Source organism: Elephas maximus, chromosome 11 (assembly GCF_024166365.1).
Source record: "Elephas maximus indicus isolate mEleMax1 chromosome 11, mEleMax1 primary haplotype, whole genome shotgun sequence".
Taxonomy (NCBI): Eukaryota; Metazoa; Chordata; class Mammalia; order Proboscidea; family Elephantidae; genus Elephas; species Elephas maximus.
This window is the reverse complement of record NC_064829.1, coordinates 103,331,468-103,358,871: the sequence shown is the minus strand read 5'-3', so window position 1 is coordinate 103,358,871 and position 27,404 is coordinate 103,331,468. Positions and strand designations below refer to the sequence as shown.

At 51.7% G+C, this 27,404-nt stretch overlaps 2 protein-coding genes across 4 annotated transcripts in view; both read left to right on the top strand.

Moving 5' to 3' along the window:
- The window catches only part of HIF3A (hypoxia inducible factor 3 subunit alpha), a 42,515-nt gene extending 31,108 nt beyond the window's left edge, over positions 1–11,407 (top strand). Inside the window, exons 14-16 of one of the 3 annotated variants that reach the window (XR_007519226.1) lie at positions 1,058–1,139; positions 1,453–1,599; positions 5,077–5,167. Coding sequence is in view for 1 of the 3 variants with exons in the window: in XM_049900470.1 (XP_049756427.1) it covers positions 1,058–1,139; positions 5,077–5,174 (180 nt within the window). In the remaining 2 variants the exon portion in view is untranslated. Of the gene's footprint in view, positions 1–1,057; positions 1,600–5,076 lie in introns of all 3 variants that reach the window. The other 2 variants (XR_007519227.1, XM_049900470.1) reach the window with 2 other exon arrangements.
- Positions 11,408–13,305: 1,898 nt separating this feature from the next.
- Positions 13,306–27,404, top strand: part of PPP5C (protein phosphatase 5 catalytic subunit) — a 32,726-nt gene continuing 18,627 nt past the window's right edge. Inside the window, exons 1-3 of the mRNA XM_049900472.1 lie at positions 13,306–13,403; positions 14,381–14,709; positions 22,584–22,825. Coding sequence (XP_049756429.1) covers positions 14,460–14,709; positions 22,584–22,825 — 492 coding nt within the window. The 5' untranslated portion in view covers positions 13,306–13,403; positions 14,381–14,459. The remainder of the gene's footprint in view (positions 13,404–14,380; positions 14,710–22,583; positions 22,826–27,404) is intronic.

Sequence of the window (27,404 nt, the reverse complement as noted above, 5' to 3'; positions counted from 1 at the left end):
ACACACGTAGGGTGTCTGGATAAGGACCTGCCTAAAGCCACACAGCTGGCAAGTGGCTGCTGCACCCCAGTGGTACCGTTAACCACTGCACCGTCCTGCCTCCTGGGTGTTGGTGGTGATGATGATGGTGATGGTGTTAGTCAGGGTTCTCCAGGGAAACAGAATTAATAGGAGATAGAGATAGATACCCTGGTGGTGTAGTGGTTAAGTACTACAGCTGCTAACCAAAAGGTCGGCAGTTCGAATCCACCACCAGGCACTCCTTGGAAACTCTATGCGGCAGTTCTAATCTGACCTATAGGGTCGCTATGAGTCGGAATTGACTCGAGGGCAACGGGTTTGGTTTTCAGTTTAGAGATGCATAGACAGATAGATAAATAGATGATAGATAGGCAGGTAGATAGACAGACAGGTAGAGATATAGGCCAATAAAACCAGTTGCCATCCAGTCAACTCTATGACTCATGTGTGTCAGGGTAGAACTGCACTCCACAGGGTTTTTAATGGCTGATTTTTTGGAAGTAGATTGCCAGGCCTTTCTTCTGAGGTTCCTCTGTGTAGACTTAAACTTCCAACCTTTTGGTTAGTAGCCAAGTGCATTAACTGTTTATACCATCCAGGGACTCATATATGTATATACACATATATATATATATGCAGAGACAGAGAGCAGGGGGGCAGGGAGGGAGGAAGGCAGAGAGGAACAGAGGCAGACAGACAGACAAAAAGAGACAGAGAGTGAGATTTATGTTAAGGAATTTGGCTCATGTGATTGTGGGGCCTGGCAACTCCCAAAATCTGTAGGCCAGGCAGCAGGCTGGAAACTCCAGCAGGATATCTATGTTACAGTCTTGAGGCAGAATTCCTTCTCCCCTCGGAGCCCTCAGTTTTTGCGCTTAAGGTCTTCAACTGATTGGATGAGGCCCTCCCACATTATCTTCTTTGCTTAGAATCAACTGATTGTGGATGTTCATCAGTAACATTTAGACTTGTGTTTGACCAAACAACCAAATGGCAGTAAACTTGGCCTTCACAGTGGCTTTGTCCCCTCCCACAGAGTTTCCTTCTGACGGGAGGACCAGCCCCAGGGAGCCAGCAGGATCCCAACACCCACCTCTTGGACATGAGTGAGCCCCTGGGTGAGTAGCAACCTAGATGTGCAGAGGCCATGGGGACCCCCTTGCCCCTGGGAGAAAGAGGGATGGAGCCATCCTGAAGGCAATGGGGGATTTTCAGTGCCCGGAGGCACTTGGTGGAAGCAAGCAGCCCCTCCCTCCTCTCAGGGATGCTGTGGGGCTCCACTGGGGAAAATCGAGAGGCTCCGCAAAAGGCATGGCTTGCCAAGGCCACCTCTGGGGGTGGAAACCAAGCCGAGACCTGAGCCTGGGTCTCCTGAAGCCTGCTTTGTAGCCTGACTGAATTGGGGTTGCATCTGCCTTGACCTTTTCCTAGCTGGGTGCCTTTGGAAATGGTTCTGCTCTGGAGCCTCAGTTTTCCCTTCTGTTGATTGGTGCCATAATGGTTCTTACCTTATGAAGATGTTTTGAAGACTCGTGGGGATGCTGCACAGGAAGTGCCTAGCACAAGACCTGTTACATAGTAAGCGCTCAAGCACTGTGTCCGTGGTGGCGATGCCATTCCTGCAGTCCCGCCACAGAACTTGAGACAAGTTGCTGTGCATGTTTGTGTTATTGTCATCATCTTCCAGTGCAACTATTGGTAGCCATAGCTCCACATGTCTGACCCTCCAGGCGTCATCCTGAGGGATCTTTGTAAAGCACCAATCTGACCCTGGCCCTTCTCTGCTCAAAAGCCTTCCGTGGCTCCCTACCACCTTCCAGAGAAAGACCAAACTTCTCATTCTTGAACTGCAAGACCTTGTGGGGTCTGGATGATGCCTTGTCTCAGACTCCACTCTGCTTCACACCCTCTGTTTCAGCCACAGACACTGTGTTTTGGTGCATTCCTTCCTTCCATCATGTTACAGATATTTATTGAACTCATATTACATCCCAGGCACTTCCTGGGTGCTGGAGTCACAGCCATGAGAAAAACACATAGAAATCCCTGTCCTCATGGAGCCAATAGTCTAGTGAGGGAGACAGACCACAAGCAAAGAAACAAGTATAAAAAAGAGTGGGAGAGATGAAAATTAGTGCTACTGGGAAAAATAATGTATGCAGGAGGAAAGGAAGTTCCGGTGTGGGAGACCTCAATTTCGAATACACCCACCCCTCATTTATCGACGTGGTTAGGTCACAAAGACCAGATTGTTATGTGGCAATTGGTGTTATGCAAAAATGGAGGATGACTGTATCAGGTCACAAAATGGAGGATGCTTACATCATTACATAACTGCCAAATTACAGCATTACATAACTGCCAAACCACTGAGAATCATGGCCCAGCCGAGTTGACACATAACCTTAACCATCATAGAAAAAAAAAAACAAACCGTCATAGCCAGTGTTATTCTCGCTTTTGCACCTGAGTGCTTGTTACTGCCAGATGTATGTCATTAATGTGCAAAATAGTCAGATAGTAGTTTTTTTTTTAATTTTTTTTTTAGTATTTTCGTAAATGCAGAATGTCAGATAATGAGATAGTTGATAAGTGAGGAGTAGGTGTGATATAAATCAAGGAGGAGGTGATCATTGAAACTGATGTCTGGAAAGACCTGAAGGAGGTGAAGGAGCAGGCTGTGAGGATATCTGGGAGAAGAGCATTCCAGCCAGAGGGAACAGCCAGTGTGGGGACAAGCAAGCCCAGTGTGGCTGAAGCAGAGAGAGTAAGGGGAGAGAGGTGGGGGACAGATTGCATAGGGCCTCCACAGGGCCTTCTGATGACTTCGAAGTCCTCTTGCTTGAGGAGACATTTGGATACACTGATCCCTCTGTCTGGAATGCTTTTCCCTCCATTCTTTGCTGAATTTCCTCATCCTTAAATATAAGCAGGAGCCCTGATAGTGAAGTGGTTAAGCACTCAGCTGTTAACTGAAAGGATTGCAAGCTTTTAAGACCCCACTTGCTACCCACCAAAGTAGGATGTTAGTCATCTAGTACTGCTGTAACAGAAACACTACAAGTGGATGGATTTAACAAAGAGAAGTTAATTCTCTCACAGTCCCAGTAAGCTAGAAGTCCAAATTCAGGGTGCCAGCTCCAGGGAAAGGCTTTATCTGTCTGTCAGCTCTGGAGGAAAGTCCTTGTCATCAGTCTTCCCTTGGTCTGGGAGCATCTCAGCACAGGAATCTCAGGTCCAAAGGACGTGCTCTGCTCCCGGCACTGCTTTCTTGGTGCTATGAGGTCCCCATGTCTCTCTGCTCACTTCTTTCTTTTAGGTCTCAAAAGAGATTGGCTTAAAACGCTATCTAAGCTTGTAGACCTCATCAGTATAACTGCCACTAATCCATCTTATTACATCACAGTGATAGGATTTACAACACACAGGGAAATCACATCAGAAGATAAAATGGTGGACAACCATACAATGATAGAAGGGAATCATGACCTAGCCAAGTTGACAGGTATTTTGGGGGGATACAATTCAATCCACGACAGATGTAGAACATTGTCTTTATGACCTATGTTATGCCAATTGACCAAGATGTTCCCTGAGACTATAGTCCTTAGCCTTCAAGCCCAGTGACGCAGGTCCATGAGGCATTTGATCGTGTCTAGGAAGTTTCCATGACTGTGCTCCCTGTGTGCTCTATTATCCAGACGAACATACATGCAGCACATACAAATATATACGTAGAAATATGCGTATCCAAGCCTATATATGCACGTGGGTGTACTCGCATATGCCCTTCCACACCTTGCAGGATTGTATATGTTATAAATCTGTATGGCATATGTATATGGGTACCTTTCAGTATCTCCTCTTGCTTTGGTAATGATGTACTGACTTCCCCCTTATTGGAGCTCACATTTATTTATTGAACACTTACCCTTGCTGGAGTCCCCAGGTGGTGTACACAGTTAATGTGCTTGGCTGTTAATCAAAAGGTTGGAGGTTCGAGTCCACCCAGAGGCACCTTAGAAGAAAGATCTGGCAATTAATTCACTTGGAAAAACAGCCATTGAAAACCCTGTGGAGCCAATTCTACTCTGACACATGTAGGGTCACCATGAGTCAGAGACGAGTCGACAGCAGCTGGTTTTTACTCTGCCAGGCTTTGTACGTGTGATCTAATTGATGCCTCCCACTAGAACGTTAGGGAGTTTCCTGTGTCACCTTCATTGTTGTATCCCCAGTACCTAGCACCGTGCCTGGCACTCAAGAAACCAAAAACCTGTTGCCATCAAATCGATTCCAACTCATAGTGACCCTATAGGACAGAGTAGAACTGCCCCATAGGGTTTCCATGGAGCGGATACAGGATTTGAACTGCTGACCTATAGGTTAGCAGCTGAGCTCTTAACCACTGTGCCACTGGGACTCCAGTAAGTGCTCAGTAAATACTTTTGAATGAATGAATTCTCATCAGTGAGGTAGCTATGAGTATTTCCATTTTCCAGATACCAGCAGCTTACTTACTGAGGGTTCACCATGTACTAGTTATTGTTCAAAGCACTCTCCTTGGATTTACTCATTTACTACTTGCAACAGCCCTGCAAGGGAGATACTATTATTAGCCCATTTTACAGATGAGAACTAAAGCACAGAGAGGTGACGTCGCCTGCCCCAGGCTGCACAGCGAGTAAATAGCAGAGCCTGGATTCAAACTCGGACAGTGTCTTAGTTCTATGAGGGCAAGTATTTCAGTGTGTTTTGCTCATGGCTGTGTCTCCAGCACGTAGGACAGTGCCTGGGACATGGTATGCGTTCAATAACTGTTTGTTACATGAACAAAGGACAGAACAAACCTAAGCACATACCAAATTGGGTTCTTAACCACTGCCCTAAATGTCCCCAAGACCTGAGGTTCAGAGAGAAGAAAGGACTTGCTGGGATTTCACTGCTATTTGAATTCAGGCTTGCCTGCCTCACTGCCACGCTTGTAACCCCCACGAAGGGAAGATGGGGTTGGGGTGGTAATTCTCACGGGTTCATTTTCCATCTCCCCCACAGGCCTGGGTCCCTCGCTGCTCTCTGTCTATTCGGATGAGGACACTGTCCAGTCCAGGAGCCACCTCCAGCCAACAGCAGGCTTGACCCAGGTCAACTGAGCCAGCCCCTTCTCCCACTGCTCTTCTGCTCCTCCAGAAAGGACCTCACCCATACTCGAAGATGGCAGCGAACACACAGGATGGGGGTATCAGGAGAGGGGCTCCCTCTCTCCTCTGAGTGCCCCTACCTGCCTCGGGCCTACCTCAGCCCCCCACCCCTCTGGCCTCTGGGGTCTCTTTGGGGTGGTCTCAGCTCAGTGACCTCTGGGAGGAGGTCCCTGGCCCCCTCCTCCTCGTTCTCTCAGGACTTCCCTTGGGTTCTTGATTTTTGGTTACCTCATTGTCCCTTTCTCAGACTCTCTTGGCTTTATTTTGGGGAGCTAGGAGGTGGGGGCCAGGTTGAGGAACAGATCTGTGTTTCTGGGCTCTGGGGGATATTGATAACCATAATCATATTTTGTCTATCCATCTTTCTTATATTATTGTTCTTATTTTTGTTGTTTTCTTGATAAGGTTTTTAATAACTATGAATTGTGGGGGGCATAAGAGTGGGGGGCTCTGATGTTCCCCCCTCCTCAGGTGTCAGTGGGAGGTGTCTCTGGGCCAGGCCTTACCCCCAGCTACTTCCAATTGAGCTCTCAGTCTCCCATTCTGCACCAGTTCTGCCTGTGCCTCCCCTCACTCTGGACTTACCATTGTTCCCAGCCTCACCTGGACCCTGACTTCGTTCATGGTCTTCCTGTTCCAGGTGCAGGCTCCAACTCCCTCTGCTTCCAGATCACATAACCTCCAACCTTCCCTGATTCTAAACCGCACAACCTCCAATGTGTTCAGTTTAGACCTCTCATCCTCCAAAGCCCTCTGATTCCAGATCTCACAGTCTTCAGCTCTTTCTCATTTTAGACCTCATACCCTCCAACTCTGTTTTCAAACCCCATGGTCTTCAAAATTGTCTGGTTCTAGGCCTCACAACCTCCAACTCCCTCTGGCTCCAGAACCAATGGCCACCAGATTCCTCTCGTTCTAGATCTCACCCTCTATCTGTCTCTGGTTCTAGACCGCTCCCTATAAATTTCCCTAGTTCTAGATCTCATCCCCCCCAACTTCCTCTGACTGCAGGTATTATGACCTCCAATTTCCTCTGGCTCTGGGCCCCACAACCCCAAGCTTCCTACTGGTTCTAGAACTCCCAATCTGTAATATATTTGGTTCCAAATCTAGATCTAGTTTCTAAATTATCTTGGTTCTAATGGGAAACATGATACGAAGCTTATTCCTCTTCAGCTTTCTACACTCAAGGCTTGCTTTCTCAATTACAAACCCCTCACCAGAAGCACATTTAAAGTACAGCAAGTCTTGTGTCTGGATCTTATAGTCAGTTCTTCCAGAACCAGGCATCATGTTCCAGTTCTCTTTGGTTCTAGACCTCATGACCTCTACCGTTCACTGGTTCTAGGTTACCCAACCTCTATACCTTGCAACCTCCAAGAATCTCTGATTCCATGCTGATAATCTCGCATTTCTCTGCCTATAGAACTCAGCCACTAATGTCTTCTGACTCAAAACCTCATCCTATAAGTTCCCTTAGTTCCGGACCTCACAAACTCAGCTTCCCTCATTCCTGATCTTATGACTCCAAATTACTCTCAGTCTAGGACTCAGGCTTTAAGTGTCTTCTAATTCTAGACCCCCGTTTTATAAATCCCACCCCTTTTTGATTACATTATGGCTCCAAAAATTCCTCTGGTTCTAGAACTTGGCCTTCAAACTTTTTCTAATTCTATTCCTTATTCTATAAACAGCTCTGATTCTAGGCCTCACAGCCTCAACTGCTTCTACTTTGAGATCCAAATTCTTCTGGTTCTGGAATTCAGCCTCCAAATGCTTCTGATTCTAGAATCTAGACCTCACTTTGTAAATTCTTCTGGGTTCAAATCTTAGAACCGCTAACTTTCTGATTCCAGAGCTCACTCTCCAAATTGGATTTTGGGCTTCCCATCTGTCTTAGTTATCAAGTGCTGCTGTAACAGAAATGCCACAAGTGGATGGTTTTAACAAACAGAAATTTATTTTCTCACCATTATTTTCTTACCGTTTAGGAGGCTAGAAGTCTGAATTCAGGGTGCCGGCTCTAGGGGGAAGGGTTTCTCTCTCTGTCAGCTCTGGAGGAGGGTCCTTGTCTCTTCTGAGCTTCTTCTCCTAAGCAATCTTCATGTGGCTTGGCATCTCTCTCTGCCCATCTCTGCTTCCTAGCATGCTTTGTTTCATATCTCAAAAGAGATTGAACTCAAGATGCACCCTACATTAATCCTGCCTCATTAACATAACGAAGACAACCATTCCCAAATGGGATCATAACCACAGGCATATCACAAAAACCAAAACCAAAGCCGTTGCCATAAAGTTGATTCCGACTCATAGCAACCCTATAGGCATAGAGGTTAGGATTTACAACATGTATTTGTGGGGGGACACAATTCATAACATTCTACCCTTCCCCCCCCCCACCAAATTCATGTCCTTGCCACATGTAGAACACATCCCGAAAGTCTTAAGTCAATATCAAGTTCAAAATCTCATTTTCTGAATCATCTAAATAAAATATGGGCTACACTTCAGGTGTATTCCATCCTGGGGTAAAATTCCTTTTCATCTGTGAACCTGTGAAATCTAGGCGACAAGTTATCTGTTTCCAAAGTACAATGGTGGAACAGGCACAAGGTAGACATTTCCATTAGGGATGGGAGAAATTGAAGGGAAAGAAGGCATAACAGGCACCCAGCAAGTCCAAAACCCAGGAGAACAATTTACATTAGCTCTCAAGGCTTGAAAATAATCCTCTGTTCTCTGAAACCATCTGGACAATGGCTCTGCCCACCAAACTCGGGGTGTTGGCCATGCTCTTTGGATTCTGGGTGGAGGCCCATCAGCTCTGGGCTTCAGGTCCACGTTCCAGGTCCACTAGAACAGCAACTGTGCTCCCTGGCTTTGGGCACCACATGCTCCTAGTCCATTTATGTGGCAACCCCACCCCCTTTGGCCTGGCAGGCCCCATCCTTCTGCCCCTCAGGCATGGCAGCCCCACCCTCTCAGCTTTGGGCAGGGCCTCATCCTCTTGGCCAAACTGAATGGCAGCCCTACACTCTAGAACCGAATTGGTGAAAACCTGACTCTTGGAAAGCTAGGAGGCTGTGGCTCTACCCTGTGACATCCCAAAGGGCGTGTCCCCACCCTTTGAGACTGAGGTGGCTCTGCTTCCTGTGCTCCTTCTAGCAGTTCTGCTGATCTCCAAGTTGCTCTGGGGGTGGTTCTTTTCTTGCAGGACAACAGATGTAGCTCCTTCGGCCTATTTCTTACCTGTGGAATTCCAAGAGGCAGATTGTGTTCTTTCCCTTCCTTCTTTCTCTGTCCCCTTTGGTCTTTCTCTGTCCCCTTCGGTCTAAGCTGACAGGTTTTCTACTGTGGCAGTTGGTTAGATCCATAAGTCACAGGCTTAATCTCTTTAACGAAAGATGAACATTCTAGGACACATGTCCTTAGTTTGTACAGTAGAATTTTTCAGATCTTAAAGTTTTGTTTTCATTTTGCAAAGTTCATTTTTAAGTCCACCTCTTTCCTCTTGCATTTTACTATAATTGGCAAGAAGAAACCACGTGGCCCTTTCAAAATCTTGCTTAGAAATCTCAGTCAAATATCCAAGTTCATCACTTACAAGTTCTGCCTTCCATCAAACACTTGAACGTAATTCAGAGAAATTCTTTGCCGCTGCATAAAAACCATCACCCTTCCTCCCTAGCACAATCACATATTCATTGTTTTCTTTTAAAACCTCACCAGAAGCACATTTAAAGTCCACGTTTCTTGCAACATTCTGTTGCTGGTACCATATATATTCTCTAAGACGATATAGACTTTCTCTATAGCTCTCCTCACTTCCTTCTGAGCCCTCATCAGAATTGCCTTTGACATCCATGATTGTACCAACAGTCTCTTCAAGGCAGCCTAAGCTTTCACTATTAAAAAAAATTTTTTTTATACTGTTTTTTTTTTTTTTTTAGGCACCTTAAAACTCTTCCAGCCTTTACCTATTACCCAATTCCAAAACCATTTCCACATTTTAGGTATCTGTTAGAGCAGCACCCCACTTCAGGTACCAAATTCTGTCTTAGTCATCTAGTGCTGTTGTAATGGATAATACCACACATAGTGGCGGTAACAAAGAGAAATTTATTCTCTCACAGTTGAGGAGGCTAGCAGTCTGAATTCAGGGTGTCAGCTCTAAGGGAAGGCTTTCTCTATCTGTTGGCTGTGGAGGAAGGTCCTTGTCTCTTCTGAGCAGAATCCTGCCACTGGGCAATCTTCAAGTGGCTTGGCAGCTCTCTTTCTGCTTGCTAGCTTGCTTGTTTGATCTCTTTTATATCTCAAAAGAGATTGAACTCAAGATACACCCTACACTAATCCTGGCTCATTAACATAACGAAGACAACCCATTCCCAAATGGGATTATAGCTACAGGTTTAGAGGTTAGGATTTAGGACACATATTTTGGGGGGATACAATTCAATCCATAACACCGTCTCACTCAACTGTCTCCAGTTCCCCGCCCTCAGTCTTGTGTCTTCCCATTCCAGATCCTGGCTCTCCAGGCCTCTCTGCTCATGGACTTCATGCGCTAGTTGCTCCTTTCTCAGTCCCACATCCCTGCTCTAGACCCACTCCACTCCCCATCCCAGCTCTCCAGGCATGCACTCACCTTTACTTTACTCCAGATGTCTGGGGGACCTGGAGCTCCCTTCCCCCGCTTTGGGGTTCACAGTCCGGGAAAACTTCTCTAGCCGCCTCACAGGCACACGCACAGCCCTGTCTGCATATCGCAGGGTGGGGACAAAGGCCAGGACTCCTTGGCGCTCCACCACCACCTGTGCATCCCCCCTTGCCTCTGACTCCCTTTCTACGATGGTGCTACTCTTGGTGTCTCACCAAGAGAAGAAAAGGCCTCCCTCTCTCAGCCTGATTCACCCCTTTTTTGGAAGGCTCTGCCCACTATGTTTTATCAGGGGATGACCTGTCCAGATTGGTGCTATAGGGGAAAAAGGGCCTGACCCCTCCCTCCCTCGGGGTGACCCCGCCCCTAAGTGGTGGGAATTGTGCTGGCATGGGGAAGGGGAAGGGGCTGGGCCAGCCAAGGCTGACCGAAACCCGCTAACGTTCATATTACCATAAAGACCTTGCCTTGGCAGACACCAGAGCTCTCTGTGTTGACTCATCTGTGGGGTGGTTTCACGGGGTGTGGGTATACTGGGTGACTCACTGTGTGCACCTGTGTGTTCCTGTTACTTAGTGAGTATGTGTGTGTGAGAGAGGGAGAAGGTGAATGAAAATATATGTTCCTATGTGGGCCCCCCACCCCCCTGTCAGTTTGTCCTACTGTGGTGGGTTGCATGTTGCTGTGATGCTGGAAGCTATCCCACTGGTATTTCAAATACCAGCAGGGTCACCCATGGTGGACAGGTTTCAGCAGAGCTTCCAGGCTAAGATAAACTAGGAAGAAGGGCCTGACAATGTACTTCTGAAAATTCACCAATGGAAATCTTATGGACGACAGCAGTACATTGTCCAACTTGCTTGCTTTGGCCATGTTGTCAGGAGGGATCAGGCTCTGGAGGAGGACATCGTGTTTGGAGAAGTAAAGAGCCAGCAAGAGTGAGGGAGACCCTCAGTGAGATGGGTGTCTTAGTTATCTAGTGCTGCTATAACAGAAATACTACAAGTGGATGGCTTTAACAGAGAATTTATTCTCTCACAGTCTAGTAGGCTACAAGTCTGAATTCAGGATGCCGGCTCCAGAGGAAGGCTTTCTCTCTCTGTTGGCTCTGGTGGAAGGTCCTTGTCATCAGTCTTCACTTGGTCTGGGAGCATCTCAGCATGGGAACCTCAGGTCCAAAGGATGCGCTCTGCTTCCGTGGCTGGTTTCCTGGTGGTATGAGGTCCCCAGCTCTCTACTTGCTTCTCTTTTATCTCTTGAGAGAGAAAAGGTGGTGCAGGCCACACCCCAGGGAGACTCCCTTTACATTGGACCAGGGATGAGACCTGAGCAAGGGTGTTACATCCCACCCTTATCCTTTTTGACCGCAGGCAGAGATTATCATTTATAACACATGGGAAAACCACACAGTGGAGGACAACCAATTTGACACATATTTTGAGGGGATACAATTCAATCATTACAGATGGGTTGGCACAACAGCCACAACGATGGACTCGAACATGCCAGTGATTACGAGGATGATGCCAGACTGGGCAGTGTTTTGTTCTGTTGTACATAAAGTCACCAGGAGTAGGAGCCAGCTCGACTGTCTGTCTGTCTACCTACCTACCTATCGTGTGGGCCTATGTAACTTGCATATTTCTGGTGAGATTGTCATTTTGTGTATATACATTGTGTCATTGTGTGTCTTCGTGACAATTCTGTGAATCTCTGTGTGGGGGCGGGGAAGGCGGGGGGTTATAATTCTTTCTACGTGTGTGTTAATATCCAGGTGAAATGATTCTGCCTCATGAGTGTTTATGGTTCCTTTAGGTTTCTGTGGTTCCTAAGTGTGGACAATGTGATTTTTTTGGCCCCTGGGTGTGTCTGAAGGAGCCCTGGTGGTGCAGTGGTTAAGCGCTCACCCAAAGGTTGCTTGCTTGAACCCACCAGCAGCTCTGTGGGAGAAAGACCTGGCGATCTGCTTTTGTAAAGATTTGAGCCTAGGAAACCCTACGAGGCAGTTCTACTCTGTCACATGGGGTCACTATGAGTTGAAATGGACTAGAAACAGCAACGGGGTTGCTTTTTTTGGGGGGTGTGCATCTGTGTGATGTTGTGATTCTATGTACATATGTGCTGGACTGTGAAAAGCTTAATTTTGTTTACCTATGTGTGTCTGTGTGGCATAATTCTCTGTAACAGTGTGTGTGTGCAAGAAAGAGGTTGCGTGTCTACACGCGTGAGTGGGAGTATCTGTTTTGTCACATCTCTGTACATCACTCTCCTTTGTTCCAAGTAGGAATATTCAGGGAATAAAACTTTCAGGCCTTCGCACTTGCCGCTCCCTCTGCCTTAAACACCTTTGACCCTCCCCTCACTTGGTATCTCCTACTTGTACTTCAGAACTTAGTTCAGACATCCCCTCCTCCAGGAAGCCTTCCTGGCCTGCCTCAACTGGGCAAGGTCCTCCTCTGGGTTCTCGTAGTCCCCAGAGGGCCTTCCTCCACCATCACAGCGCTAGTCACTCTGCCCCACTCTGAGTATTTATGCTGTGTGAAGCCCTCTGCCCAATGCTTTATTCATGGGATCTCATAAAATTCTCCCCTAACAGTATGTAGTTACCGTGTTGTTGTTGTTAGGTGCTGTCGAGTCAGTTCCAAATCACAGTGATCCTGTGTATAAACAGAACAAAACACTGCCTGGTCCTGTGCCATACTCACAATTGTTGCTATGTTTGAGCTCATTGTTGCAGCCAGTATGTCAACCCATCTCATTGAGGGTCTTCCTCTTTTTCGCTGACCCTCTACTTTACCCAGCATGATGTCCTTCTCCAGGGACTGGTCCCTCCTGATAACACGTGCAAAGTATGTGAGACGAAGTATTGCCATCCTCCCTTCTAAGGAGCACTCTGACTGTACTTCCTCCAAGACAGATTTGTTGGTTCTTCTGGCAGTCAGTGGTGTGTTAAATAGTATACAGTAGGCATGGTTATTAGAAGGTGATCACTTGCCCAAGGTTACACAGCAGGGAAATGAATGAGCTGGACTCAAATCCATTACTGCAGCCCTACCCCAACCCGGGCATCTAAAAAACAAACAAAAAAGCCCTTGAGTTGATTCTGATCATAGTGACCCTGCAGGATAGAGGAGAACTGCCTCATAGGGCTTCCAAGGAGCTACTGGTGGATTTGAACTGCTGAGGTTTCGGTTAGCAGCAGACCTCTTAACTACTGCGCCACAGGGCTCTCCCCACCCCCAAACTATTAACCCACAAAGCTGACTCTGGAGCTGATAGAGCCAGTACTGTAGGAACTTAGAACACAGGAATCAGGTACCTGTTGCAGTTGATGCCAACTTATAGCAACCCTATCAGACAGTGTAGAGTTGTCCCACAGGGTTTCTAAGGCTATAATCTTTACAGAAACAGACTGCCACATCTTTCTCCCGAGGAGGAGCGGCTGATGAGTTCAAACTGCCACCCTCTCTGTTAACAGCGGAGCACTTAACTACCTTGCCACCAGGGCTGCTTCCAGGAATCAGGTGGGACAGATTAAATCCTGGATCTACCACTCCCTTGCTGTCTGACCTTGGGCAAGCATGTTGATCACTGTGAACCTCTGTGTCCTCATCTGTAAAATGTAGACGATATCATTATCTACCTTCTGGGATGTTTGCTGGGCTGGTGGGGGGTGGTGGGAGTAGTGGGGCCAGCTGAGAGGTCAGGAAAGTTTGGGATGGGACAAATTGTGCTTCCTGGAGGGGAATCAGAGGGGAGCTTTAAATGACTTAATGCTATTTGCCTTGAGTAGCAGCTTGGGGCTTGGAGGATGGACTGGATGGTGTGTATGTAGTGTGGGGGTGGGGGAGTGGGATCTGGAGATGTTGCCCCAGGGTAGACTATTCAGGGCCTCTTAGGTCATAAGAAAAAGTTTGGAGGGCACTGGAGAGCCATGGAAGGCTGCTGGTGGTGGGGTGACATACATCGTATTTTAAAAAGATCTTACTCTCTGCCACGTGGATGGCAAACTGGAGGAGGAAGGCTGAATGCAAGCAGCAGACAAGGCTGAAGATGTGATCCAGGAGAGAAGATGCAGACAGACAAGAATCATTTTGAAGAGTCAACAGGAGATGGTGCAACAAACTTATGAGCCTTGCTCAGGGCTTGGGATCTAGGGCACCCTCAGTTAATAAAACATTGACCCTCAAGGTTGAACTTTATTTTGAGAAATCGCCCATTTTTTAGAGGGTAATTGAGGCTCTAGGGAAGAAGAAAGGATTTATTCAAGGTTACACAGGTAATTGGCAATAGGGATGACACCCAGCTCGGCTCCACGCTGGGCATGGTGCTGCCTAGCAGAGCAGCCACACCCGCCCATGGCATTTGCAACCCACCCACCAACCCAAGGGGACCCCCCAAATAACTTTTAGGTCGGAACGTAGTAACTTCGGAGGCAGGGGCCACACCGGGCCTTTTCTGCCCACGTGCCCCGTTAGCTTTTCCTGTTGGATCTTTCTAGGAAGGGCGCTGTCTCGGGACCCTCTGGTCACCTTGTCCTCCGCGCGCTCTATGGCGAGACGGCCCTGCGCAGGCGCGCGATGTGCGCCTTCGGGGCCCGCGCTTTACGACACTTGTGCGGCAGCGGCGGCGGCAACTCGGCGCTCCTTCGCGACGCTTCGGCCGGGTGCCGCTGGCTGCCGTTGCCAAGGTGGGGGTCGCTTTGCGGCATGGCGATGGCGGAGGGCGAGCGGACTGAGTGTGCTGAGCCCCCCCGGGACGAACCCCCGGCTGATGGCGCTCTGAAGCGGGCAGAGGAGCTCAAGACGCAAGCCAACGACTACTTCAAAGGTGCGCCTGCCTCGGAGGGGCGAGTGAGGGCAGAGAGCGGCCCAGGGCTCGGGGTGCCGGGCCCGCGCGGAACCATGGCAACGCGGAGCGGCAGCCTGGGCGCGGGGCAGGCACTACCAAGTGGTCAGGCGTGGGGAGGCCCAGGATGGGCGCTACAAAGGGGGCAACACAGGGGACCTCTGAGAGAAGGGGATAGTACCAAGAAGTGGCGTGCGGGTGCTACTAAGTGAGGAGACTGAGAAGGGTGGGACCAAGGTGGGGCGGGGAGTGGGTCGGGAACGAAGACGCTACTAGATGGTGAGATCTAGGGAGGTGCTACTTGGTGATGAGGCCTGAAGAGGGCGCTACGAAGTGGTGACATGTGGCGGGGGGAGTGATGGCACCATCAAGAGCCCTGGAGTGGGCGCCACCAAGTGGGAGGTAGGGGGAGACAGTCCCAATAGATTAGGGAAGTGTGGGGGTGGGGAAACAGTCATTAGATGTGGGGCAGAGAAGTAGGAGGTTTGGGGGGACCTGAGGGAAAGGGAGATATCTGGGGACCTGGGAGTAAAAATGGGGGAACCTTAAGAAGAGTGACTTAGGATCTTGGGAAGGATGTATGGGGGCACCCATTCATTCATTAACTCAAATATTTATCGAGCACCTGCTAAGTGCCAAGGATTGTGCAGGACTAGTTTTTTTTAGGGCTATACCAGCAAATGAGACAGATATCTTTGCCCTTATATATAAGTTGTAATTTGGTAGAAGAACCAAACATTGAGTAAACACAAATAAGCAGAATAGTTGTTCGTTGTGATGAGTGCTTTGAAAGAAAACCAACAGGGTGCTGATGTAGAAAATAAGGGTTGAGGGATGCTTTAGATAAGGGTGGTCAGGGAAGGCCTCGCCGAGGAGGCAGCATTTAAGTTGAAACTCAGAGAAGGACAGTTGGGGAGGATTGTTCCAGGTAGATGGAGCAGCATGTGCAAAGGCCCTGAGGTGGCAAAGAAAAGGATGCTGGCATGGTTGGAGCTTCAGTAAGCTAGGGGGGAGGTTGATACAAGATGAGGTTAAGACAAAGGCCAGAACATGCAGGGTCTCGTAAGTCATTGCAAAGACTAGTCTGGATGTTGTTCACTTGTCCAGGAAGAGATGCTGAGTAGGTAGATGGGCCAGTCTGGACCTCAGAGATGAGGTTTGCGCTGGAGAGGAATTTGGGTGTGATCGCCTATGGTTGGAACAAGGCACACTGGGAATGAATGAGGTCACCTAGGAAGAGTTTCTAAAGAGAAGGGGGCTAGGATGGAACTCGTTATTTAGTGTGTAGGAGAAGGACCCCGAGGAGGGGTAGCCAGTGAAGTGGAAGGAAAACCAGGAAAGTTGAAAGAAGAGAATGCTTCTGGAGGAGGAGAAAGTGCCCTGAGTCAGATGCTGCCAAAGCAAGGGCTGAGCGTTGACCCTCGAATTTGGCTCTGCAGACACTGGCAGTGACCTTGCCAAGCGTGTTTCTGGGGCATGGCGGGGGTGGTAGCCAGCTAGGAGGGTGCTGGAGAGTGAATGGGAGAGGAAGAAGAGAGCAAATGCTGACACGTGTTTCGAGTATTTTCCTTTTGGTAGGTAGTAGAGAAATAGCGAATAGCAGGAAGGGAAAGTGGGGTCAAAGGCGGCTCCTTTTTTAAGGATGGAAGAGACTAGTCAGTAACCAGTCGCCATCGAGCTGATTCCCACTCACAGCAACCTCGTGTGTCAGAGTAGAACTGTGCTCCACAGGGTTTTCAATAGCAGATTTTTCAGAAGTAGATCACCAGGCCGTTGTTCTGAGGCACCTCTGGGTGGACTTGAACTCCCAACCTTTTGGTTAGAAGTTGAGCGTGTTAACCATTTGTGCCACCCAGGGACTCCTGGGAGAGACTAGAGTGTGATCTAAGAGGAAAAATTGATTCTGCAGGAGAGGGGGAGACTTGCAGCAACAAAGCCCTGGATAGGTTTTGCAGGGGTGGGGTAGACCTAGAGCCTTAGTGGAGAGTTGGCCTCCAGTGGGAGCAGAAGTGGATTCCAAGTTTGGGGACATTTGGTCAGGCTGGAGCAGTGAGTAGGAGGTGAGACTGGTGAACGATGAGGCCGGAGGTTGAACTTTGGAGACCAGGTTGACAGTGTGGATGTTGTCTGAGGGCAGTGTGGTGCCATGGAGGGTTTTAAGCAGAGGAGTGACATGGTCTGAGCATTCAAAAAAGATCCCCAGGCTGGTGCACAGAGAGTGGACACAAGGACAAGAATAGACACCAGGAGACCAGGGAAACACTACCCTGGTAGACAGATGAGAGGTGGGGGTGCTATGGACTGAGACGGAAATTGACTCAAGAAGTGTTTCAGAGAGAAGATGAGAAGGGAAGGGGTATTCCAGGCAGAAGGAGCAGGGTGGCAGGGGCTCAAGGTGAGTGGAGCCTGGCACCAAGAAGGTGATGGTCACTGGAATGTAGGAGGCGGGCGTAGTTTATGATGAGGCTTCAGGGAGGAGGCTGAGCTTTCTGCTGAGGCCCCAGGGGAGCCATGGCTGGTGTCTGAGCAGGGGGGCACAGGGTCAGGTTTGTGCTTTAGAAAGACCCCCTACACTGCCATGTGGAGGGGGCAAGACCAGGGAGGAAGCCAGGGGACCGGGGAGGAGGCTGGGGTGTGAGGAGGAGGCCAGGAGACTGGGGTGGAGGCCACAGGACCAGGGAGGAGGCCAGGATGCTGGGTAGGAGGCTGGGGTGTAAGGAGGAGGCCAGAAGACTGGGGAGGAGGCCAGGTTGCCAGAGAGAAGGCTGGTGCAGGAACGTGGGCAGGAGAGGACAGAGGCCAGACCAGGGCACAGCCGCGAGCATGGAAGTGAATGAATGGATTTGAGAGATGTCGAGGGCTCTGATTTGACCGGACATGGTGACTGCTGGGCTTTGGGGGTTAAGGGATTGGGAGGCAAGCAGGGTGAGACCCAGTCTCCAGCTGGGTAATGAGGTGAAAGGTGGGGCTGTCCCTGGAGTGGGGCATGGGAGGAGGAGCAGGGAAGGGGCTTGATGCTGAGTTAGCGAAGAATTTTGGGAAGCAGTGCGCCGTCAGGAGGGACATCTTGTCCCCCAGGATCTGGGAGCCAAGCTTCAGGAGCCCTAGGGCTGTGTGGGCAGCCAGCGGTGCCTAGCATTGAGCTGGCACGGACGATGATGCTCGTCCAGGCCCAGCTCCCCGGCATCTGGCAGGCAGTGGCAGGCACAGGGCCCCAACCTCTGGGGCTGCTTGAATAACAGAAAGAATAATTACTGCTTGCCTTAATTGAGCCCCTGCAGCAGCCAGGTACACAGCTTTGTTTAATCCACCCTGAGGCGCTGGGAGGGGCTGGAACAGCCCTGTTTGTTTTACAGAGGAAGCCTAGGTGCAGAGAAGTGAAACCACTTGCCCAAGGTCAGAGTGTGTGAACAGCAGGGCCCGGATATCCCTCTTCTCACCACTTCTCACCACTTCTCACCACGTGCTCGCCTCCAGTATTCAGAGTCCTTACCCAGAGCCGTCCTGGCCCGGCAGGGAAGGGAGGAAAGGAGGGGTTGCAGGGGCTCAGAGGTGCCCCCTTCATGGCTGGGTCCCCTCTGTGAGCTTAGGCCCATTCTAGAGGCCCTGGGGGACAGAGCCTGGGCCATGACTCAGGTTGGTGTGGCTCATCTCTCTTCCCTTCCTTCTGGGCCTCAATGCCCGCCTCTGTAAAATGGGGCAGGGTAGGCAGTGCTTAGCCTCAAGGAGGTCCCCGGGTCTGAGAGCTTATAGAAAGGAGGCATAACCTCTTAGAGAAGTGCCTAGGCTGCCTGAGTTCAAACCCTGTTTCATCCTCTTACCCGTTGTGACCCCTAGGACTTAACCTCTCTGTGCCTCAGTCTCTTAAGATGGGGAATGTCAGGAGGATCGCATGTGTTAATATTTGTAAAGCATGCAGAACAGGACCGGGATATAGTGTAACTTTCACGAGGTGCAGGCATGTGATTGTTGTGAGGTCCTCTAGTTTCTGTCCCTCCCTTCTCTTCTTCCTTTCATGTAATCGTTTATTCCCGCGTTTTACAAGTTTTTGCTGATTGCTTCCACTGCTGAGGCTACTTTTCAGAGAGAGTCCACGGAACCCTCAACCTCCTGAGGAGAAACAGGCCCGGGGAGGGAAGGCTTCCTGCCTGAGGTCTCCTCAGCAGAGCTGGGTGTCAGGCTCCCTGCCCCATGCCAAAGAGCACCCAAATACCACTTCACCCATCCAGCCCGCTGGCCAGCCGGCCTCTGGAATGCTGCCAGAAAGCCGGACGGAGTCCTCGAAGGCTCTGGCATTCCAGGGAGGGAGGTCAGAGCCGGGCTCTCACCTTTGCTTTTCTCTGGGAAGTCCTGGGCCCTGCCCTCATGGGGGGCACACCCATCACTGTGACAGCCCAGAGTGGGCAGGGCTGGGATGGGGGAGCCCAGGGACTGGGGCAGGCCAGAAGGAGCACCTCACCCAGCCTGGAGGTCAGGGAGGGCTTCCTGGAGGAGGGGACATCTGAGCCATTTGAAGGATTGCCAGAAGTTAGCCTGGCATAGAGGATTGTTATATTCTTCCTGGTCATGTCTCAGGGCCTGGCTGCTTCTCCCTTCTCTGGTGTCGATCACCGTGTCTCTCTCTCTCTCTCTTTCTTTCCTGCATTCATTCATTTAAGAACCACTCACAGAGCCCAGGACTCTCTTCTTCCATTCTCTACACCTGACTGACCCCTCACCATCTCAGTCTTGGGTCTGGTGTCCCCCTCTGGGCTGCCCCAGCCCTGCCCACCCTGGGTCATCACTCCTGGGGACAGATCTGTCTCCCCTACTGGACCGGGAGCTCCAGGAGGGCAGGACCCTTCCCAGACAGGAAGTTTGCCCAGTGAGTGAACTAATGAGCAAGTGCTGGGCTTTTGTGAGTCAGAACTCTCCTGAGAGTGCCAGGGAGCTTGGATCAGGGAAGGACATGGTTCCATCTATGCTGCCAGCCACTCCAGGCTCCCTATCACCTCTGGGCCTCTGCACATGATTTCCTCAGCCCGGAACCCTGCCGCCCACTGACCCCATCCTCTAATCCTTCAAGACTTGGCTCCAACGATCCTCCTGTGTTCGGGGAGCCTTCCATGATAGGCCCTATTCCTTGTTGTCCCCCCTCCTCCCCTGGCTGAGTCAGGGACCCCCCCGGACTCTCGCAGACACCACTGTCCCCAGCATCGGGCCCTGAGTGGAAGGGCAGTGAGTATGTGGCGAAGAATGAATGAATGAATGCATGTCACCTAGAGAAGAGGTAGAAGGGGTTGATCAGTGGGAGGAGGCCTGGCCTTTCAGCCCCTGCCAGCCCCAGTCTCCCTAACCCCAGCCCAGCTGAGTGGTTATGGATGTGGGGAGGCCAGGACAAAGCAGAGGCGATTGCATCGGGACTCTGGGAGGGGCAATGGACTTGAGAGGCAGCCCCTCCTGGGGCTCACAGTCCAGTGGGGGAAACAGACCCATCCTGAGACGCCAAGATCAAACAGTAGGCAGGACTGGGACAGGGACCTCAGGGGGATGGAAAGCCTAGAGGGGGCACTGACCCCACCTGGAGGGCCCATGGGGCCTTCCTGGAGGAGGGGACAATGCCCAAGCAGAATCAGGTTGGAAGGCAGCCCCAGGAGTAAGGGAAGGAGGGTGCCGTGTGTGCAGCTGAGGCAGGGATACCCATGCCTGGATCACATAGAGTCACGAGCAGTGGCTCACAACGAGGATGGAGAGAAGCAGGTCTGCTGCACGGAGTGGGAAATGTGGCCTTTGAAAGGAAGGGGCGCCTGCTGGCAGTCTCCTCTCTCATCACCTCCAGAGTCTGCCTCCCTCCTATTACCCCAAGCGTGTCCCTTCCGCCCCCACCACATCCGCCCAGACTCCTCTGTGCCCCACAAAGCCCACTTTCTTTCTGAGATGTGAGGAGGGAAAGAGAGTACCTCCATCTGGAGTTACAGTGGAGGGCGGTGCCTTCATCCTCTGCATCATTTTCATGTGCATACTTCTGAGCACCCGCTGAGGGCTTGGCTCAAGTACACCGGCTTCCTGCAGGTGTGAGCTGGTCTTTGACCCCAGCCTCAATCCCGGGATGCTGCCTGAGCGTCTGCTTGGGGCCAGCTGTGTGCTGGACCAACAGGGCCCCTCCCCTTGTGGGCTTCTCTTCACACTGGGGAGACAAATAATAAGCAAACAAGCAAAATCATGGTTTCTGCAATGGTGATACGTCCTCGGGAGAAAAATTAATAAGGGTGAGGGCAGAGATAACCCATTTCAACTGGTAGGAGAAGGACTCCATGAAACAGAAGTCCAGGGAGGGCATGGTTGTTTTCCATGGACGCCAGTGAGTAAGGGGCAGAGCCGGGGATGGAGCCCAGGCCACCACCTGCGCGTCTACTCCTGCCTCTGGACAGAATCCCCGCTGCCTCTGCCTCACTGCCTGCCCTGGGTCAGAATTCCTACTGCCCCTTCCCCTGGGTCAGAATCCTCACCACTCCTGCCTCTGTGCCTCCCCTGGGTCAGAATCCTCACCACTCCTGCCTCTGTGCCTCCCCTGGGTCAGAATCCTCACCACTCCTGCCTCTCTGCCTCCCCTGGGTCAGAATCCTCCCTGCCCCGCATCTGTCCCCAGGTTAGAATCTCCACTGCCCCTGCCTCTGCCCCTGCTCCTGACCCTGGGTCAGAATCCTTACTGCCCCTGCACCTCCATCTGGGTGGAATTCCCACCTGCCACTTGCCGTGTGGCCTTGAGCACAGGCTTTCCCTCTGTGAGCCTCAGTCTCCAGTGTGGAGAATGGGCTGATGCAGCCTCCTCAGGATTGCTGTGAGGGTTCAGTGAAGGGACTCAGGTGCTGAGAGCCCTACATGGCTCCTGGTATATCACAGTGCTCCAACTTGGACAAGCTCTGAGGGGGCTACCCAAGCCTTGGTTCTCCTGCCTGTTGGGTGGGTCCCAGCCTGGCTCTGCCACCTGCAGATCGAGTGTTTGCCGTTAAGCAAGACCTGAGTCTCGTTTGTAAAACGAGCGATTCCAGGGGTCGGGTTGTTGAGTGCAGGGCACCACGTGGCTTATTTCAAATGCAATCTGACCTTTTCCCCTCAGCCACATGGCACATCCTGTCATTCAAAATCCTCTGCACTTAGGTATCAATTCCAGACCCCACCATGGTGCCAGGGCCTCTGGGGTCTGCCTGGTCAGCCTTTCTGCCCTCACCTCCCACCTTCCCCCAGCCACACCGGGTGGGCTCCCACCTCAGGGCCTTTGCACCTCCTGTTCCTCCTGTCAGCAACTCTGTTCCTTCCTTCTTGTGTGTCACTTCCTTCCTTGTGTGTCACTTCCTTCGGGCTCTGCTGTGTGATCCCTTCTCCTTGAGTCTAAGTAGGCCCCTCCTCTTTCTCACTTCCTATCCTCCACTTGCTCCCCTCTTCGGGCTTGTTGGCTTGTTTTAGAGGCTGGAAGGCCAAGGGGCTCAGGGCAGGAGCTCCCGACTCAGATGTGCCTGGTTCACATCTCAGCTCTGGCAACTTAACCCCCTCAGGGCACAGGGAGGACTCGGTGAGACCCTCCTGAAGCCCTGAAAGGAGTGTTGCCCAGCTGGGGGCCTTAGATAGCTATTGATGGGTACAGGGCAGGGTGGCAGATGTGGGGGAGTGACTTCAAGGCCTAGGATTTGGGTCCAGTCCTGAGCTCAGTTGGGGCAGTTGAGACAGGCAAAAGTGACAGACTGAAGTGTCATTTCTGAGCTCGGCTGTGGACCTCAGTTTCCCCATCTGTAGATGGGGAGTGCAGGCCAACACCCAGTCAGGGCCTGTGTTGGTGATGGCAGCCCTTCATCATGCTCTCTCTTCCTCCTCCTCAGCCAAGGACTATGAGAACGCCATCAAGTTCTACAGCCAGGCCATTGAGCTGAACCCCAGCAATGCCATCTACTATGGCAACCGCAGCCTGGCCTACCTGCGCACCGAGTGCTATGGCTACGCACTGGCTGATGCCACACGGGCCATTGAACTTGACAAGAAGTACATCAAGGGCTACTACCGCCGGGCCGCCAGCAACATGGCACTGGGCAAGTTTCGAGCTGCCCTGCGTGACTATGAGACGGTGAGTTGAGGGGAGGGGCAGGTGCCAGTGGGAGTCGGGGTGCAAGGGAATGGTGGGGAGTTGGGGAAGGGCAGTCTCTGAGCATGTGGGCTGGAGGGGGAGAGTGAGGAGGCCATTCGCGCTTTCACTCACCGCCCATTCATCCAGCTAGCGCCCTCAGGAGGCCACGTGGCCTGGAGCAGAGCGCCCGGGTCAACCCCTGGATGGCCCTCTTTTTCTGTGTGGCTCTGGACAAGTTGCCCAGCCTCTCCACGCCTCCTTTCCACAGCTGTGCCATGCAGGCAACAGTAGAACCTGCCTCTCAGGGTTGCTGGGAGGGATGAACAAGTATTCTGCCTTTAAAGTGCTCAGAACAGTGTCTGGGACTGGGTCATGTTTCTGTAAGGCTCGGCCATTATGGTTATTGTCGTTCTCGGTGAACAAGTGCGGCACGGTCCTTCGGTGGCACTCACACTTCAGGGGCAGGCAGAGAAGCTCGTCATTGGCACCCACTTTGAAAAAAACAGCAACGTGGTGATACGCTGTGGAGGGTAGCACGCGGGGGCACTGCAGTGTGGTGATGAGGGAGGGGACCTCGAGCTCAGCAAGAGCCCACCCGCTGCCTCGCTCCGCCACTGCCACCGTTGTTGCTTTGATGACATCAGTTATGAGAGGGAGCATGTACAGAGTGCCACCCTTGTGCCAGGCATGTTCTTAGCCCTTCAAGTAAACTGGCTGGCTGAGTTGTCGCAGCAACCCCATGAGGCGGGCACAACCTCGTGAAGCAGACATAGCCCTGTGCCCATGAGGCAGGCATAACCCTGTGAGGTGAGCACGGCCCCGTGAGGCAGGCATGACCTCATGAGGTGGATATGACCTTATGAGGTGGGCACAGCCTTGTGAGGCAGGCACAACCCCGTGAGGCAAGTACGGCCCAATTAATTGGGTAAATACAACCCCGTGAGGTGGGTATGACCCCATGAAGTGGGTGCTATTATCACCTCCATTATATAGATGTGAAAACTGAGGTACAGGGAGGTGAAGTCACCTGGCTGAGGACACCCAGCAGGTGCCTGGCAGAGCTGGGATTTGAGCCTGGGCAGCCTGCCCCAGGAGGCTGTATTCCTTCCCTTAGAAAGGAGGGTTTCTGTTTGCTGTGTTCACTGGCAGGTGCAGGAGCTCCATCAGTGTTTGCTGAGTAAGTTGTCTGCTGCCCTCCCTCAGGCCCTCCCTCCCCCCCATTTCATTTAGCATGAGCTCTGAGCAGTCCCTAGTGTGTCTGCGGGGGTGGGGGCCCAAGAGGGGCTGATGAGGCCTGGGCTGCAGTTGGAGGAGCCAGGTCAGACTGCCTGGGCTCTTGCTGCTGTGGCCTGGGGTGGGCCTCAGGCTGGTGCAGGGGGAGGCCTGTGCCAGGGAGGGTGGAGGTGTGGAGAGGTACTTGGAGACCCAGGGGCAAGATGGAGGGGGCGCGGAGGTGACATCTGGGAGGATGGGGAAGGGAACAGAGCTGGGTCCTTAGGAGCTCAGGCTCCCATGCAGTTTCTCGGCCCCCCTTGGCATCCTCATCTGGGAAATGGTGATGGGGCAGTGGCTGCCACCTGGTATGGTCCTGAGGCTCTGATGAAGTGTGGGTGAAGGTCATGGGGCTGGAGGGCTCGGTAAAGAGTAGGTAATGAGTAACCTCGAAGGACGGTTCTGGACTGGAAGGACAGGGGCAGCAGAGTGGGAGCAGGGCCTTGGGGAAATGGAGGGCAGAAGGCAGAGGAACCCCAGGACAGTTGTAGGCAGGGTCTTCTCAGCCAGCTTGCAGAAAAGTTTCCCCAGGTAAGGCGCTGGCATTCCTTTCATGGCCCTGGGCCTGAGCCTGCAGCTTCGGAGAGGCACGCTATGAGGCTGGTCGTCCATCGCAGCCATCTTGTGGACGCACAGATGAGATTCCACAGCACTTTGCCAGGTGGACTCCTCCCCCTCACCCTACCCATTTACATTGTCATAAGTCATTGTCCTGTGGGTACCCTCCCAGCAGCACTGGGGAGTCCCCCCATGTGAGTCTGCGATCCTCACCTGGGTGTCTGTCCAGCCCATAACCCAGCCTGGCCACCGTCAGCAGCCATTGTATATCTATATGCCTGCCAACTACCAATTCTTCTCCGTTCTGACACATTTTATCTGGCTCCGTGGGCCGGGGCGAGGGGCCAGGTCCTAGGGTGGCTCCCCAGCAGGGTCTCTGCCTCCTGCCTCCATACACCATCTGCTGCTCTGGGGTTGGGGCCGTCTCATGGCAGATGCTGGAATTTCACGGAGGACATGCCGGACTCCTGTCCCCTGTGTCCAGGAGCTTGGCCTGTGGAGATAGAGCCAAGATAGGACCTTGGTTGAAGCAGATGAGCCCAGGGTGCTGCCTCTTAGCAGCCTAGACCGGGGTGAAGGCCTTCCCTCTCAGCCTTGGCATCCTCATAGTGCTCACTGTGTGGCCGGGTCTCCTGTTAGCCCTTTACCACATATTCATTCAACCTGTTTCACAGAGGAGAAACTGAGGTCTGGAGAGAGAAGACCCTCCTCAAGGTCACCCAGCTGGGACGGCAGAGCAGGGACTTGAACCCAGGCCGTCTGGCTCCAGAGTCCATGCTTTTAATCCCTAGTGGCCTGTGGGGAAAATTTAGTGGGTTGAGCCCAGCACTTTGATCTGCACTGAATAGACCATCTCTGAAAAACAAGGTTGTTGCGGAAAGTTCAGGCAGGACATTTGGTGGCAAAACCTGCCCTGAACAAATCACACATGGTGTGACTGTTGGGAGCCTTCGCAGCAGCAGTGGGAGTGTGTGTAACTCCCAGTTGCGGCCCCGGGCCTGCGGGCAGTGTTGTGGAACAGACAGTGCGTGCACTGCAGCGCCTGCTGAAATCCTGCAATTTCCCTCTTCACAACATGTCCGGCTGCTGCTCCACCAGTGCTTCAGGTGGACGTTGGGGAGCTGTTACTGTGACGTCCACAGGCTTCCATTTGAACATTGTTATTGCCGTGAGCACACCCAGCTGTCTTTGTTGTTAGTTGCCGTCCAGTCGGCTCTGCCTCATGGAGATCCCACGTATGATAGAACGAAACGTTGTCCGATCCTGCGCCATCTTCATGATTGTTAGTGTGTTTGAGCCCAGTAACCCTTTAAAAAAAAACAGAAAACACTTTCTATTTTGAGATCATTATCAATTCACGTGCAGGTGTAAGAAATCATACAGAGAACCCATGGACTCTCCACCCAGTTCCCCCAGTGGTCACAGCTGGCATTCATTGTTATTGGGTACCCTCATATGACTACATGTGACAGAGTAGAGCGTCTCCATAGGTTTTTCTAGGCCGTATTCTTTACGGAAGGAGCCCTACCAGTGCAGTGGTTGAGCACTCGATTGCTAACCAGAAGGTTGGTGGTTTGAACCCATCAGCTGCTCCTCAGGAGAAGGACCTGGTGATCTGCTTCCATAAAGATTACAGCCTAGAAAACCCTGTGGGGTAGTTCTACCGTGTCACATGGGGTCACTATGAGTCAGAATCGACTAAACGGCACCCAGCAACACCAACAATCTTTATGGGAGCAGATCACCAGGCCTCCCCCGCGCCCCCATCAGGAGCCACTGGGTGAGTCATAACCATGTGCAATATCCCAGGCAAGATGCTGGCACTGATACAATTCAGATACCACTTTATAAAGACCAGTCCAGTGTTAAGGCTTGGTCAAGCTCCTGGAAGACTCAGCCAGGCCCTCCAAAATGGCATGAATATCCCCTCTCCCAGTCAGGCTTGGTAAGGACTGATCATAGCAGCAGCTGTAGGCCCTGTGGCAGGCCTGGTGCCGCATTCGCACACCAGCCCTTCATGGGGGTGCTGGCACCATTCCCACTTTCTGGAAGCTGAGGGAGGGTGGAGAGCTGGGGCCACCTGCCCCAAAAGGCCTGGATTCACACCCACATAGCCTGGCCTCAGAGCTTGCTCTCACAACCACTGCCCCATGTTGGGCCACAGAGCTGTTTCCTGTGGTCCCTGCGAGGAGATGAGGTGACGGAAGGGGAGCACACCCTAGCCTGCCTGGAGGAGTCAGGAGCCCTGGCTTTGGGGTGGGTTGACCAGGGAGAAAATGGAATCCTAGCTACTTCTTGGGTCATTGACGTCACTTCTCTGGGCCTCAGTGTCCTCATTTGTCAAATGGGAGTTTCTATATCACTACCTCATAGGGTGGATGGAGGATAAAGTGACCAAGTCAGTTGCTTACAAACAGTGTCGTAAAGGTAAATGCTCAAAAATCTAGCTGTGGCCTATTTTGTTGCTGCCATTGCCGTTCCTATCCCTGCAGTGTCATAGTTGGCCTTGTCTCCCACCCCAGCCTTCAGGTTACCCGAGAATGGGGCTGCCTCCAAGGAGATGTTAGTCCATTCACCCCTGGGGACGCAACATGGCTGAGCCCCCCTGCTCTCCAGGGGGACAGACCATCCCCAGCAGTCCTCAGGACTGGGGAGAGAGAGCCTAGAGGGGACACCTGAGTCATTTGGGGGGTGGGGTAGGGGCTTTCTGGAGGAGGGGCTGGCAGAGCTGAGACTCGGAGGAGGAGCT